This window comes from Eleutherodactylus coqui, chromosome 9 (genome assembly GCF_035609145.1).
Source record: "Eleutherodactylus coqui strain aEleCoq1 chromosome 9, aEleCoq1.hap1, whole genome shotgun sequence".
Taxonomy (NCBI): Eukaryota; Metazoa; Chordata; class Amphibia; order Anura; family Eleutherodactylidae; genus Eleutherodactylus; species Eleutherodactylus coqui.
Genome location: NC_089845.1, coordinates 79178818 through 79194120, shown reverse-complemented (window position 1 = coordinate 79194120; position 15303 = coordinate 79178818). Strand labels below are relative to the sequence as shown.

Below are 15303 nucleotides of genomic sequence, written 5' to 3'. Positions count from 1 at the left end.
ATTCTCCTCTGTCACCTGTTGCCTTTTGGGAGAGGTGCATCTGTGGCCTACAATAAAGTGCTCCATCTGCTCTACATAAAAAAGAAGTTGGGAATTCGAGCCCATGCTTTTCACATTTAGAATAGGAAGACATCAGAGTCCACAGTACTGTATACCCTACAATTTTCTATTGCTGTACACTAGATTACAGACTACTGTAGCTCTAGACAAAAGATAAATAAAACAGGGCACAATGAGGAATTCTATACAAAGGAGTTATTCTTCCTTTATTTTAGGCATGTAAAATAAAAGAAGGTCCAGTTGAAAGTTGAAATGACGTGTGACTATAGATTATCATCATGGTAAAATGAGTGAGAGGGGGAGATGCAGGATCATAGCCTCAGAGAACTGACTGCTTACAGCACAATCTGAAAGAGGGACATCATGACAGCTAGGTGGAAATGACTGAAGTAAAAGAGAGAGTATAGAAAGAGAAGAAAAATACAAAATAACATATACACATGATTGTGTTTCCAAACCAAACTAGAGGATATATTATATATGTAACTTTGTGTCATAAATATATATAGATATATAATATCCCCCCAGTGTTGCTTGTGATGGCTTCATAGCCTGGTTTGAGCCTCTGGGATGTAGATCTCAATGCTATCCGCACTCTCGGTAGCTGAATTCTGTCGGACAGACGCAGCACGCTTTGCAGACATCAGCCGCTTCCGGGCCTCATGTCGCTGGCTTTCCAGAGATCTGTCCCGGACCAGTGGGGCCTGACCTTTCGATGGCTTCTTTGGCACGGGAGGAGGGACCCTTCTCTCCTGATTAAAGCAGAAGGTTCATTGCATTATACAGATTCTCCATACAAGCTAATTGAAACATAAGATAGTTACCAATTAAAGGGGTTGGCCAATTGTAAAATATTGATGGTCTATTCTCAGGATAGATCATCAATAGTAGATCGGCAGGTGTCCATAGCCCAGTGTGGTTGTGCACTGAGCTGATTTCTGCAGGAAACAGACAGCTTTGTTCCCACTGCAGTGGCCTGACTTGGTATTGCAGGCTAAGTTTCCCTTGAAATGAATGGGACCTTGGACTGCAATACCAAGCTGGTTCATTGCAGTGGGAAAGGATCTGTCTGCTTCCTGCAGAAAGTACACGAGCACACGTGCCCAGTGAACAGCTGAATAGCGGAGGTATTAGGCAACGTTCACCCACAAATCTACTATTAACAACCTACCTTGAGGATAGGCCATCAATAGTTTACAACTGGACAACCCCTTTAAATGACACAACATTTCTAACTGTTGAAAAATAAAAGGTTCTGTAATACCTATAATATATACACATATTATACTTAAAGGGGCTCTAATCTTTTTTAAAAAGTCACTTTGTAACAAAAAAACTTTATAAAATTCTGCAGTATTGTGTTTATTCTGGTTTTCATGGTTCCACCCAGGATTATGTATGTGTTCATTGTAATTGCATCTTTACTAGTATTCTGTATGGAATCTTCCTCCACCACTGAATGCTGTTTGAAGAGGACCTGTTATAGGATAAGGTATGCTGGCCTGGCTGAATGGCTCTGCAACCACAGCCCTACTGACTCGATTTCCATTTTCTTTTCATACGCACCTCTCTTTATCCAAATGGGCTTTTAGGTCTGGCGCTGTCAATGTGTCAAATGGTGGCTGGTCCCCACCACTCAATGTGAATGGGTAACATCAGACCATCAATCGAGTCAACGTTATCCATTGACAGTAAGCGTTGAGGACCGTCTACTTGACACATTGACTATGTTGAGAGCTATGCAGTATTTATTTCATGAAAGGTCCTCTTTAAGTTTATTTTTACAACATATGACTTTAGGCTGTATACATATAATCATGTTTTATTGAATAGAAATGCAGACCATATTGGCCATCATTACTACATCGTGATCATCACTGAATATGATCTAAGAATAGGGGCCATGAAACACTAGTGTAAGAGAACATGTTAGGATCAACATCTAGATCTTGTGTCTCATTAAGGCCCAATGCACACGGGCGTATTTACATTGCCGAATCTGGAGCTGGCGTCCACCTCCGAATTTTGCAAAAAAATACTGCCCATAGACATGCTATGGAAAATTATTTTTTCATGTCCATGAGCAGAAATCAATTCTGATTCTCCGCTCGTGGAGGGAAAAGCACAGCATGCCCTATTCCAGCACGGTTTATACGTGGACGGCTTCCATTGACATCAATGGAATCTGTCCACAGTGTCGGCTACGGACGGGCTGCGGAATCCGCGTCATCGCCTAGCGATGGCGTGGCATAATCCATACTGCACATGTGCCGGCCGGCACATCCGCAATACAGATCAGGACAGGTACGCAGGGGTCCCTGGTCAGGCGCAGGGTTGGATTCCGCTGCGGGATTCAGTTGCAGGATCCTGCATGCAAAATCTGAACCGGCTGTGTGGATTCGGCCTAAGCCTTCTGTCCATTTCCTTTTACTTCACAGAGACAGCGTTACTTGAATCCAGCTGAGTAGCATTCACTGTATGATATACATGGCTCATATGTAAAGTTTTCCTAAAAACCATTAATTTATACACTACTTATACATTGCTAACTACATATGACATCATATAGGAGAATTGAGTCTGTCACCACTTTGGAAACAGCATAATCATGTTATTTTACAATGTGTTTAAAAAAAACCAAAACTGCATGGCACCAAATAAACACTTATCTGGACAACCTTGTCTTAAAATAAAGCAACTCTGGCAATCAACTAATCACCAAGGGTCTGGCTTCTTCAATCCCTGATGATCTGCTGCCATGGCCCATTTCCTCCCCAGTGGCCACTACATAGGAAATGCAACTTAATGAGCAACCATGTAATATATGTTCATGTCAAGTCTGCCACAGTGGGAGATGAGAAGATTTTACATAAAAGAAGAAGGAGGCAGAAGATGTTCATGAACTACAGACATTATTACTTGATTTCTTGATGGACTATGTACAATTGTATGATTAGTTTTAAGCTATCCATACACATGAAATAACTGTTGGATGAATGCTTGTTCATCCAACAGCTATCTTTCCCAATCCCCTCATACACATTCACATTCGGCTTGAAGTCATGTAAAATTAAGTGAGAAAGTTGCTGCTAGACACCTCTGGCTTATTTCCCGAGAACAAAAGAATCAGGCAGTTTAAATCCAACTACCTGATCCTTATCTTTTCTGATGAGGGACACTGCCATACACATTAGATGATCGGCTAGTCTTGCAGAAATTGGCGTGTTTGGCCAATCTATATCTTCTGTGTATGGTCAGCCTAAGTTTATAGTAAGAAATATCTCCAGACGAAGAGGGAAAAGTAGCCAGCTCTTCTGAGCAGTAAACAATATTAGAACACAAAATCAGATAAAAAAGCTGAACAGCAGGAAACATAACAATATCGGAAAGACATTAAAAGGCTTTATTTGTATGCAATTAATTGGAGGTAACTGATCACTGTAATACTTTATTTTGTCACACATTTCAGCATTGTCATCAATCACCAAATGGAAACATGATATTGCTGTTACAATACAGATGTCATATCCACTATTCTGTAACTACATGTTTGAGGGATACTAACTAATCCTTTCGCTTGACCTATACAGAATATCACTGCTTATTTCATGATTTAACTTTCTGAAATGTTACACAGATTATATGGATCTAGTCATTGTGGAGTCATCCAGTAATAATCTTTAGATTGTTTGGAAAGTATATATATATGGACAAAATGACCTTTATTGTATTATAGTCAAACATTGAAGAGTAACCATTGACTCATTATGCTTGCCAGTAGAACTTTCAGAAGTTTTCCTGATGATTAATGTAGGATATTGTAAGTAACGTTCCTTTTTTACAGGTATTGCTTGTGAAGGTCATTTATTCACAAGACATCTATCAAATAATGGCAACAGTGTGTTCTAGGGTTGTTGCCAGGCAAAATGTCAGTTGATTTAGGTCAAAAAGTACATTCAAAATATCAGGAGCTCTTCTAGTATGTAGTAGTGAATAGCACTGGCTATAAAGAGCAGTGTGTTACATGACTGATAAGAATTGATGTCCCAAGAAATGTTATGGATTCTTAATAAATATAGATGTGTTACTTTAAAAATGCAATAGGTATGAGTGTTTGTCTAGCTATTTATGCAGTTTTCAAATGCTCTATAAGGGGCATATTTTGGCGATAGAAGAGGTTAAATAACCAAAGGGGAATGTAACATAGCCCTATAGAGGTCCAGGAAGATCAATAATGTTTTTTGTTGGCAAAATTTCATATTAAAGAACTGTTTTCTTGCCCTTTGTGCTGTTGAGGAGGAAGCAACGTGATTAACTATAAATTATTTTCACTAATTGACTTAATAAACAGTGGCTCTATAGACTCTGAATTCTCAGAGTAAGACCTTAGTCACACGGGCGTTTTGTCCCGCGATTTGTGGATCGCATGACGGATGCGCATGACTGGGGCCGAAAAATCGCCCGAAAAATACTACTCCTAGCCGCGTTTCATTAGAAACGGGCCGGAGCTGTCCAGCGCATTGAATTCAATGGAGCCGGCAATACAGCCGGCTCCATTGAAAGCAATGCGCTGCGGGCAATCGCGGGATGAATTTTCGGGAAGGGCTTAAATATATAAGTCCTTCCCTGCAATTCATCCAGAAATGTGTAAAAAAAAAATATATATATATACTGACCAATCAGAGGCAGCTCTCACTCACACCCATTCATGAATTCATAAATGGGTGTGAGTGAGAGCTGCCCCTGATTGGTCCCTGCGCTGAGCCAATCAGAGGCAGCTCTCACTCACACTCATTCATTAATTCATGAATGGGTGTGAGTGAGAGCTGCCTCTGATTGGTCAGGCTGTGACCAATCAGAGGCAGCTCATTCAGCAGGCGGGGATTTTAAATCCCCGGCTGCTGAATACTACAGAGAGCAGTTCAGGAGAACTGCCGCTGGCCGCAGCTGAACTCCGTCTGCCGGGACAAGGTGAGTATATATATTTTTTTTATTTTTACACATTTCTGGATGAATTGCAGGGAAGGGCTTATATATTTAAGCCCTTCCCGAAAATTCATCCCGCGATCGCCGGCAGCCCATTGCTTTCAATGGAGCCGGCTGTATTGCCGGCTCCATTGAATTCAATGGGCAAACATCATTCTTCTCTGCCACAGCTGTTACAGCTGTGGCAGAGGAGAATGATTTGTCTAGTATATGCTCTCAATGGGGTCGCGCTGCTTCCGCCGGCCCCATTGAGCGCATATAGAGAAGAGAACAGGAATCGCAGATCACAGATAGGTGCGAGCTGCGATTTCTGTTCTATAATTTATCGGACGAGCGCATAAAAAGCGCTCATGTGTCCGATACCATTTCAAAGCAATGGTTTTATAAAATCGCCGGACGCATGCGCAAATCGCGGCTAAAAACGCCCGTCTGACTAAGGCCTTAATGGTGTACCATCAAAGGCAGCTAACCACAGAACTGCTGTAGGGCCCATAGGGCAGGGGTCCTGGAGATGAATGACACTGTCCTTGTCCCACCAGATGACCAACTACGAACTCGTCAGGCCCCCCCAAACTCATACTTATGTCTCTGTGTGGAGCTTGACTCCTCTTCCCTTCTGCTGCTCTTATTACATTATGAGCATCAGAGAACAGGATTCGGGCTGCGCTATGCTGAGTTTGACTATGGGGCCCGGTGAATTTAATGTGACCCCTGCCATTTGTTTTGTAAAATAAAGAAGTTTACCCTTGAGAAGAATCTTCATTTATTCTCTGTCTGGTAAATCAACCCTTCTGTTCAAGTATTCTACAAACGGTCACTACTGCATCTAATACAAAATGGCTACCTTGACAAAAATCCTTTTCATGTCTCTGCATACATCCCTTTCTTCTTGAACACAGCTTTGTGTGTTTTAGAGGTTGTTGGCATTAGAGAATAGTATGCTAAACTTTGGAAAGAATTGTGCGTAACTTCAAATTACATATGTTTGATGGTGTGTAAGTAAATACAGATGTATGGTTTTCCTGATTTCTATTAAATATAAAGCAGCTATGGCTTCGCAACAGTCAAACAAGGTTAATTAAATGACATCATTCAGCAGTTTGCGCTGAGGAGACAGTAAAAGCTGCTTGGCTTCTATTAAAATAAATCAATGCTATATGCATATTGTTGGCAGACATGAGCTAGAACTCAATTTAATGCAATACCATAATAAAAGAGTGCAAGAATAAGGCAGCAAGCCAATCCGTGTATGCACAGATGAGTGCGCTAATAAAACAGAGTGTAACTAACCCAGCTTTAAATAACACAGTGTTGTAATCTAACAGGTTCACTGAGTGTAAACAGTATTGACCCACCTTAAGCAAGTAAGCTAGATACCAAGTAACAGCAACCCACAACAACTAGATGGTGCAGTAATGAGATCCAATTACTTATCTTGTGACATCAGGCATAGTATTGTTCCTGGCTTTACACTGTTGTGTATATCTACATGGATTGTTTATGGGATAGAGTGAGTCATAATTTGGAGAGGACTGAAATTTATGAAACGTGACAATGTTGCCCACAGTAACCAAAATTCAGCTTTCATTTAAAAAATGATCCGATTGGTTCCTATGTGCAACACCAACACTATTTGCTTTGAGATTGAGAGTAAAGTCCCTGCAGTAAACTGGATCGGGGATAACTTGCTGATTAGTTGGGGCACCAACAGTCAAACCATCACCGGTCCCGAGCGAATCAAGACATCAATGATCATATATGCACACTGCTGCTCCATTCATTTCAGTGGGAATGCTAAAGATAGCCAAGAGTTTGAACTCAGCTATCAACGGAAGTCCCAGTGGAATGCATGGAACAGCGGTGCAACTGTTGCTGCCTTCATTGCAGGATGCACTGGACCCTACTTCCTGGGATCAGTGGGGATACGAGCAGTTGGACCCCAACCAATCAGGAAGTTATCCCATATCCTGTGGACAAGGGATAACTTGTTTTCATGCAACAACTCCTTTAATAAGTTGGTACATACTCAATACACACTGTATAATAATGAATGAACTATAAAAAATAATGATTCCACTAAAAGAAAACATAACCAGTAATAAAGAACATGCAAATAAATCACATAAAACCTAAACAGTGCTGTTAAAAAGGTCCAAGGTCCAGAGTAAAATTAGGAGATTATGAAAACAATACCTGCCATGGGGCCCTCTCTGCATGTTGAAGTGAAATTGAATTCTAATAATGGACTATAGTTTTACAATCTTCTCCCTATAGTTAATAACCCATACGCTACCATCTATATATAGGTACTAGAGATGAGCGAGCACACTCGGATAAGTCAGTTACTTGAGCGAGCCTCGCTCTTCTCGAGTAACTGCATTCTTGTCCGAGCATGCTCGTAGGGGGGGGGGGGCTGCAAGGGTGAGCGGGGGGGGAGAGGGGGGCAGGGATCTCTCTCACTCTCTCCCCCACTAACCCCCGCTATCCCCCGCTGCCGCCTGAGCACGCTCGGACAAGAATGCAGTTACTCGAGAAGAGCGAGGCTCGCTCGAGTAACTGACTTATCCGAGCGTGCTCGCTCATCTCTAATAGGTACATTACATATCATTATTTCAAGGCACCACTCAAATTTAAATTTTTCAGAATGATGAAAAGAAGCCAGTTTGTGATGAATATGGATTTATTTAGGCAAATAAATACGGAGATCTCTGATAAGGGGGATAGTTTGATGAGGATGAAAATGTACAAAGCATGTTTATTTGCCTTATTTGTGGTGCATTGAAATGAATGAGCTGTAGTAGAACTTGAGCCATATAGAAAGCCAAGCCTGGAGCAGACTGAAATCCAAAAGGTGTTACTAAGTAAAATCCAAAAATGAAAAATGCGATAAAATGCTAAATGAATACAAAATGATAAAACGATGATCATATATTGACATGGTCACCCAAACTTACATATTTAAAAAGCATTGCATATATATTAGATGAAAAACATGAAGCGGAATCTCCACATTACTTCTACACATCAGTTGAATTCTGTTGAGGGTGGACCTGAGCCATCCCTATAGTCCACTCATATAATCCAATTTCACTTTAACATGTGGTGAGGGCCCTGCTCCAAGTATTATTTTTCAATTTTCTCCTTTTTCTCCCGACCTTGGATCCTATTAACAGCGCTGTTCATGTTATTTCATTGATGTGTATGTTCTGTATTAGTGTTTGACTTTGATTTTTTCATCATGTTTTCTTTCAATGGCATAATTATTTTTGTATCTCACTCACTGTTATATGTAGTACATGCCAGCGTATTAAATATACTGTCCTTTTAAATTTGGCCTATTTCTGTTGATATACAAGACGCCTAAGGGCTTCTATCTACGGGCGGGTTGGACCCCGCATGCGGGATTCCTGCAGCGGAGTTCGACCCAGTGCCCAGCTGGTGACCCCAGCTTATCTGTCCGACGTCTCTTCTCTGTGTTGCGGATGTGTCGGCATGCGCTCCGGCACGTATGCGCAGTACGGATGAAGCTGCGCCATCGCTATGGCGATGACGCGGCTTCTGCGGCGATTCTGCAATGATGATACAATGATACATCATTCATACAATGATGATTGCAGAATAGCCACGGGCTGGCCAGCTTCCACTGACTTCAATGGAAGCCCGCCGTGCGTAGGCTGCACAAAATCGCGGCATGCTGCGATTTCTTCTCCACGAGTGAAAAATCGCAATCGATTTCCACTCCTGGGCAGGAAATCACGTTTTATACATTGCATGCTATGGGGCTGGATTTGCTGCGGAGTCCGGAGGTGGAATTCCGCTCCATACTCCGCAATGCAAATCCGTCCATGGACAGTAGCCCTAAAAGAGATGGCAGCTTTGTCTGTATTCCATATTTTTTGGCTTTTGTAGATACCAAAAGCCCTTTGCCAGCGCTTGTCCGTTGTATGATTTCCTTTGTTGAGCTGCCCTGTTTATTCACATTAAAGATTGAAATTGGTTGGCTTACATAAAAAACATCCCACCATGTAAACCCACCATTATGTGTTGTACCTACAGTCCTTCTATGTAGCATTATTTAGAATGGGGTGATACATAGCAGTTTTTCCTGCAGTATTTTATGGATACAGAAATACCAAAGTAGCTTGATATTAGGTTGTTTGGATTGTGTGCAGGTGGGATATTTTCCATCTAAACAGTCTTAATGTAGCCACTGATCTATAGAAAATAGAGATGAGCGAGCGTACTCAGAAAAGCACTACTCGCTCGAGTAATTGGCTTTATCCGAGTATCGCTGTGCTCGGGTCTGAAGATTCGGGTGCCGCTGCGGCTGACAGGTGAGTCGCAGCGGGGAGCAGGGGAGAGCGGGCGGGAGAGAGGTAGAGAAAGATCTCCCCTCCGTTCCTCCCCGCTCTCCCCTGCAGCTCCCCGCTCCGTGTCGGCACCCGAATCTTCAGGGACGAGCACAGCGATACTCGGATAAAGCAAATTACTCGAGCGAGTAGTGCTTTTCCGAGTACGCTCGCTCATCTCTAATAGAAAACCATGGCAAACATGGATGTATTAACCATGCTTCTCAGGGTGTACTAGTAGTATGGCAGAGTGCCAGGCTATAATGTGTATAGCTGGCATTAACATATAAAATTACACCAGGAACCAGCTCATCTGATTGATACTCTCCACTTCAACCATGATCAACTATATATACATCGAGGAAAAACATCCAGCTTCAAGAGTTGTAGTTAAAGCATTAAAAAACTATTTGTAATCCATAAACCCAAATAAATACCATGATTAAGAATGCCAGGCGTGTTTGAAATCCATTGGTTTGCCATTTGGATATTTTTGTGAAGTTTTATTTGAATTTATGGATAACAAATAAAGTTTTTCAATACTTTAACTAAAACTCCGGGACCTGGATGCATTTCCTCTATTCCTAAATGGGAATTCTCTCAGAATCATACCATTCCATATAAGAGCAGTCCAAAATAAATAGGACATAAATAGCTCATATTCTGCTGATGGAGTCTCCGGCCAATGGTAGGAAATGTTAATTCCCCATTATTATTGAAATGATCTATTTTGCATTGCTTTGGTCGCTTTGCCTTGGCTTAGCACTTGGTACCAGTATTAACCAAGTTAAACTTTTAACACACAAAAATAATAAAAATGTAATTACAGATGTAGCAACATTTACCTTGACTCTTAATGCATTTGAATAACTTTCTGTGCCACAATTTATTTGCCCTATCAAATGGTTCACAATGGCTTTTGTCCTGTTAAGATAACATGTTGCAGAAAGTTATCACAGTCATGTTAAGCTTTGCTACATCTGTACCAACCACTATAACTTGGAAACAAAGACTGTTAATAACTGGTTGGTTAAAGCAATTATCTACATTGTGACTTTATGTGACTACTTTTATATTCAGTTTAAAACTTCTCTGTGCTTTTGAAATCCAGAGATAGAATTGTATATGAGGAGTAAAGAACTATTTTTCAGAGGTGTAATAATAAGGGTCGAATATATGGTAACACATTGGAGCAATGACTATGTACTGTAAGAAATCAGCAATGTGGATTGTTTACTACGCAAATCATATCAGCAAAGCAATTATCCTGGCACCCGAGTGTCACGGAGGGAGCAGAAAATGTACTTGAAAGTGTCCAAACAAGGTCATGCTAGTTCAACTGTGAGGTTACAAGTGTATAGAGCAGTGACACAAAAGTATAACTTTTAGCCTGGGGCTGTTTATAGAAATCATTGCTCGATTTAAAAAGTTGACTTAGCAGAATAAAGCCGTGAACAAAACACAAAGGACAAGATGCCACTGGATGTCAAATTGTTAATATCCAACTTTCTCACACTTGTCAGATCTTAAGTAGACTAGATCAGTAAAGCTGTAAAATCCCCAAATTTAAAATGTAAGGGGAATCTATTTATCATCAATCTATCACATAACGTTACAATTAGCAAAACTAAATAGCAGATATTAGTACTTTAATAATTTAGCTTTTTATTTTTCCCATGGATCACAGTTATCGCTTTTGCTAGGCACTAAAGTTAAGCTCTCCTAATCTTGATATTAAGGTGTCATGCACATTGATATTTTATAGCTCTGTGAATACCGTAAGGTCTATATATCTGTAATATTGCAGCTGTAGAAGTCTATAGTGTGCACAAATAGATATAAATAAATAACAGCTCACTACCACAGGATTAAATTGGTCCTCATAATAAATAAGAAAGTGCTGGAAAACACTCGCTCCAGCAGAGAACCAAGAGATCACAGGAAAAGCAGGACTTACAACACTCTGATAAAAATGTAGCTTTTATTGCATCTTTTAAAAGGCAGCATAATGGGAAGCATGGAATTTGAAACAGGAATGCTTACAGGTTTCAATCCACATAATCCTGGCTTGAAACATGTAAGCATTCCAGTTTTTATTCTCTGCTTCCCATTGTGTTTCTTTTTAGAACATGCAAAAAAGCTACCTTTCATTTAAGTTCTGCTTTTTCTGTGAGAAGTCTATAGGGCCCAACTGTATCTCTACATACTTGTCAATTTTTTTTTCAAATTCTTATTTATTTGTTTTCAAGAATATAATTAAAATAACACATTGTCAAATACAATGGTGATATCAGGTTAACATGTTTTCGAAAGCTCGTCCCTGTCAACAACAGCTGGCGGGAGCAGGTTAGAGTTCATGTTGTTGTATGGGGTGAACGAATTTGGAACCCATTCGAAAGCAGGAATTTTGGACCTGGGATTCCTTTATACTAGAGCCTAACTATTACATACTTCTCAATTTAATGGATTCATAAGCACATGTTGCATGAATCTGCTGGGTAAAAAAAATGTGGCATTGCCTGTCTTGTTAGAATTGCTTACTATGGTGACATCATACAGCTGTACATCGAATGTCTATAGCGCTCCATGACACCTTAAGTCAATTTCACATGGCATTAATTCTTCTGCACTTTAGGATCTGTATTATGGCTACAATATCAGAACCTCACAGTTTTACTAAACTGAACTCCGTGAAGATACAAGTTGACCCTATAATGGCTATGTGAAACCAGCTTAAGGGCTTAGTCACACGGGTGCATTGACGCAAGTGTGACTGAGCCCTTACTGCAGGAAGAAGACGGCTGCATTTCAGGACGGACGACTCCCCGCAGCGCCAATGAAAGAACACATGACCGTCAATGAAGCCAGTCACATGTTCTTTCTTCCGGCACTGCAGAGAGACGTCCGTCCTGAAGTGCCGCTGTCTTCTTCCTGCAGTAACACGGGCGCCAATGCGCCCGTGTGACTAAGCCCTAAGTAGGGAAGAATCTTTTGACATGGATGCTAACCTGCAAATCAATAGCCAAACATACGCCAAAAGCGTGTTCTTGGCTATCTCCTTTCTCTGTCTCAGGAATGATTGTGTTTCACATCCTGGGCAGCAGGTAATAGTGTCCAGTGAATATGGAAACAGCAGTGCAATGTTTCATTAGGGTGGTGTTTTTTATTGTGAAGATAATGAGTTATTACAGAATTGCCTTACATCTCATAATATATGGGCATGCAGGCAGCTGTAAATTGAGGTAGTCTTTGTGAGAGTAAAGCTGTAGTCCTTCATATTGGTAATCCCACTCACAGTAAGCCCTGACAGCATCAAAACAAGGTGTAGTACATAGTTGGCCAATATCATTTTAGGTACTTTTCTGCATTATTTTCATAAGCACGGAAAAACTCTTTAAGACGACGAAAGTCACTGCCATCTCTCCAACTTTCTTACATGTGTCTTTTTTAAATTGCACAAAAGTTTTATATAGTCAATGATGTTCTAACTCTTATTTCAGGTTTTACTAAAGTATTATCTGGGGGCCATTATATTCAGTACTTAGATACTTTCACAAATGTCACTTAAAATCTAAAGTTAAAGGCACATATGAATGATGATATGCTTCCTGTCAATTTATGTGCACTAATGGCTACTTAGACCCCAAAATGTTTAAATAGGCACTTATGTCAAAAAGGAATGTTCCAATCATGAGTTCATTTTACTTAATGGGACAGAGTTCCTGCGTAGCAGTCAGTTAAAGTAAATGAGTGCGGTTGATCTTTTAGGCAGAAGGTTCTGACGTAACAATGTCAGAGTAGATGCTATGGATGGTGGCAGCATAAACAGAACAGGATCATAAAAAGGAATTACTTCACAGAGACCTATTCAAGACAAATGCAAGGCTTAGGAGATACATACAAATGTATGGAAGGCTTAGGAGATACATACAAATGTATGAAAGGCTTAGGAGATACATACAAATGTATGGAAGGCAGATACATGGATAGAAAATGAAAACCAACACCGAAATTCAGGTCTTAAAAATAATCGAATAGAAAAGACAGTGGATTCATGAACATATGTATATGGTATACCTGTAAATATAGGTGACTAGCAACTGGTGTGCATATGTGGGGTGTTTTATTTAATTTTTTTTCCCGAAGCTGCAGTTTTTGTGGCAATTTTTCAAGGATTTTCTAAGCCAAAGCTAAAGGAAAATCCGTCAGGAATGAGAAGTACAAGACCTTCCTTTGTATTTCCCATTTCTTTTGAATCCACTTACTGTATGTGAAGCCACCCTTAGGGACACATAATTTTTATTTGGTATGCTGCTATTTTTGTGGCAGTTTTTGATGCAGTTTTTTGAGCCAAGGCCGGAAGGGGATCCAGGAAGAAGGAGAAGCATAAGTCCTTCATTTATACACTATATGGACAAAAGTATTTGGACACTGCTGAAAATCAGCAAATATGCAAATACTGAGTTTGCCGAACGGTATGCTGGGAAGGGCATGGGTAAAATAAAAGCTGCTCATTTTGTAATAACTATTCATTCATCCGATCGAGCACAGGTGGGACAGACTGGAGCGACGGGTACGACACCGCCACCCATACCCATCCTCACAACAATCTCTTCTTACAGCACTGCATGAGTAATATGAGCTATTCCTGCCCAGACTTACAGAGAACTTGTGGAAAGTACATATCAATATGTTGCCGTTGTAATACAAGCAAAAGGAGGCCCAACACATTACTAAATAAAAGAATAAAGTACTTTTTCTGTAAACATGCAGCGTCCAAATACTTTTGTCCATAGAGTATAGTTTTGATCCCATTCACTTTTGAATCCATTAATTTGGCTCAAAAAACTGCAAAGCTTTTAACAGTGTCGAGTGGAATTATTTCTAGGCTGTTCTTTATAGGATGGGTTTCGGTGAGGAATTTGTGGCATGGGTTAGACTGCTGTATGCAATGCCAAGGGCAAGAGTGAGGGTAAATGGTCATATCTCAGGATGTATAGTGTTGGAGAGAGAAACAAAGTAGAGGTGCCTTGGCAATCGAGCCCCTGGCTGGTTAGATAAGGCAATCACCTGATATAGTTGGATTGCAGTATGGAGAAAGTGAGGAATGTATCCCATTAAATGCAGATGATCTGCTGTTGTATATGAGAGATGTGATTGATCAATGAGTCCTATTATGTCCATTTTTTATATATTTGGTAAGATGTCAGGTCTCACGATTAAATTGGAGGAACCCTGTGAACTCTTTCTTTAGACTCCTTGCTGGTGAACTATTCATTGGATCATACATACAAATAGTGAAGGAATTCAAATATTTGGGAGTTGAGGCACCTCAAGATTATATTTCAGCAAATTTGCTTCCATTGGTACTACGGTTTGAGGATAAGGCCATAGTCTGGAATTGTCTCCCACTGTCGATAATGGGTAGGGGAAATCTTATCAAAATGGGTTTGATGCCACAACTCCTTTAGATACTTTGGATTCCATCACAATATGTTTTAGATTACATATGATATTGAAGAGTTTGTTATGGAACAAGAAATTTAGTCAAATTAAATTGGAGACCCTTTAAAGGGATAAAGAGTCTGGAGGGTTGACAATTCCAACTGCTTGGATATATTTTTTGGCGTCTCAATTGCAACAGTTGAAGTGGTGGGGAGTATGCAATGGGGTGGGGTTAAATAGTAGATTCGTTTCTAAAATGACATATTGTAGCCCCCTATAAACATATGTGAAAGAGAGATGAAAGGAGGAAAAAGGGGATTATATCTGACAATTATTTTAATAATTAAATAAGGGAATACATTTAAGCAACTATATACACCCCCCTCTAGAGGAGGCCCTAAATTGCCAGAGTGAGAGAGATTTTCACCATCGGAGAAGAGAGGGGTAATCTTTTTGGAACAGG

General features: G+C 40.3%; 1 protein-coding gene across 1 annotated transcript in view; it reads right to left on the bottom strand.

Moving 5' to 3' along the window:
* Window positions 1-605: 605 nt before the first annotated feature.
* Window positions 606-15303, bottom strand: part of DLGAP1 (DLG associated protein 1) — a 232579-nt gene continuing 217881 nt past the window's right edge. The window contains exon 10 of the mRNA XM_066579602.1: window positions 606-812. Coding sequence (XP_066435699.1) covers window positions 606-812 — 207 coding nt within the window. The remainder of the gene's footprint in view (window positions 813-15303) is intronic.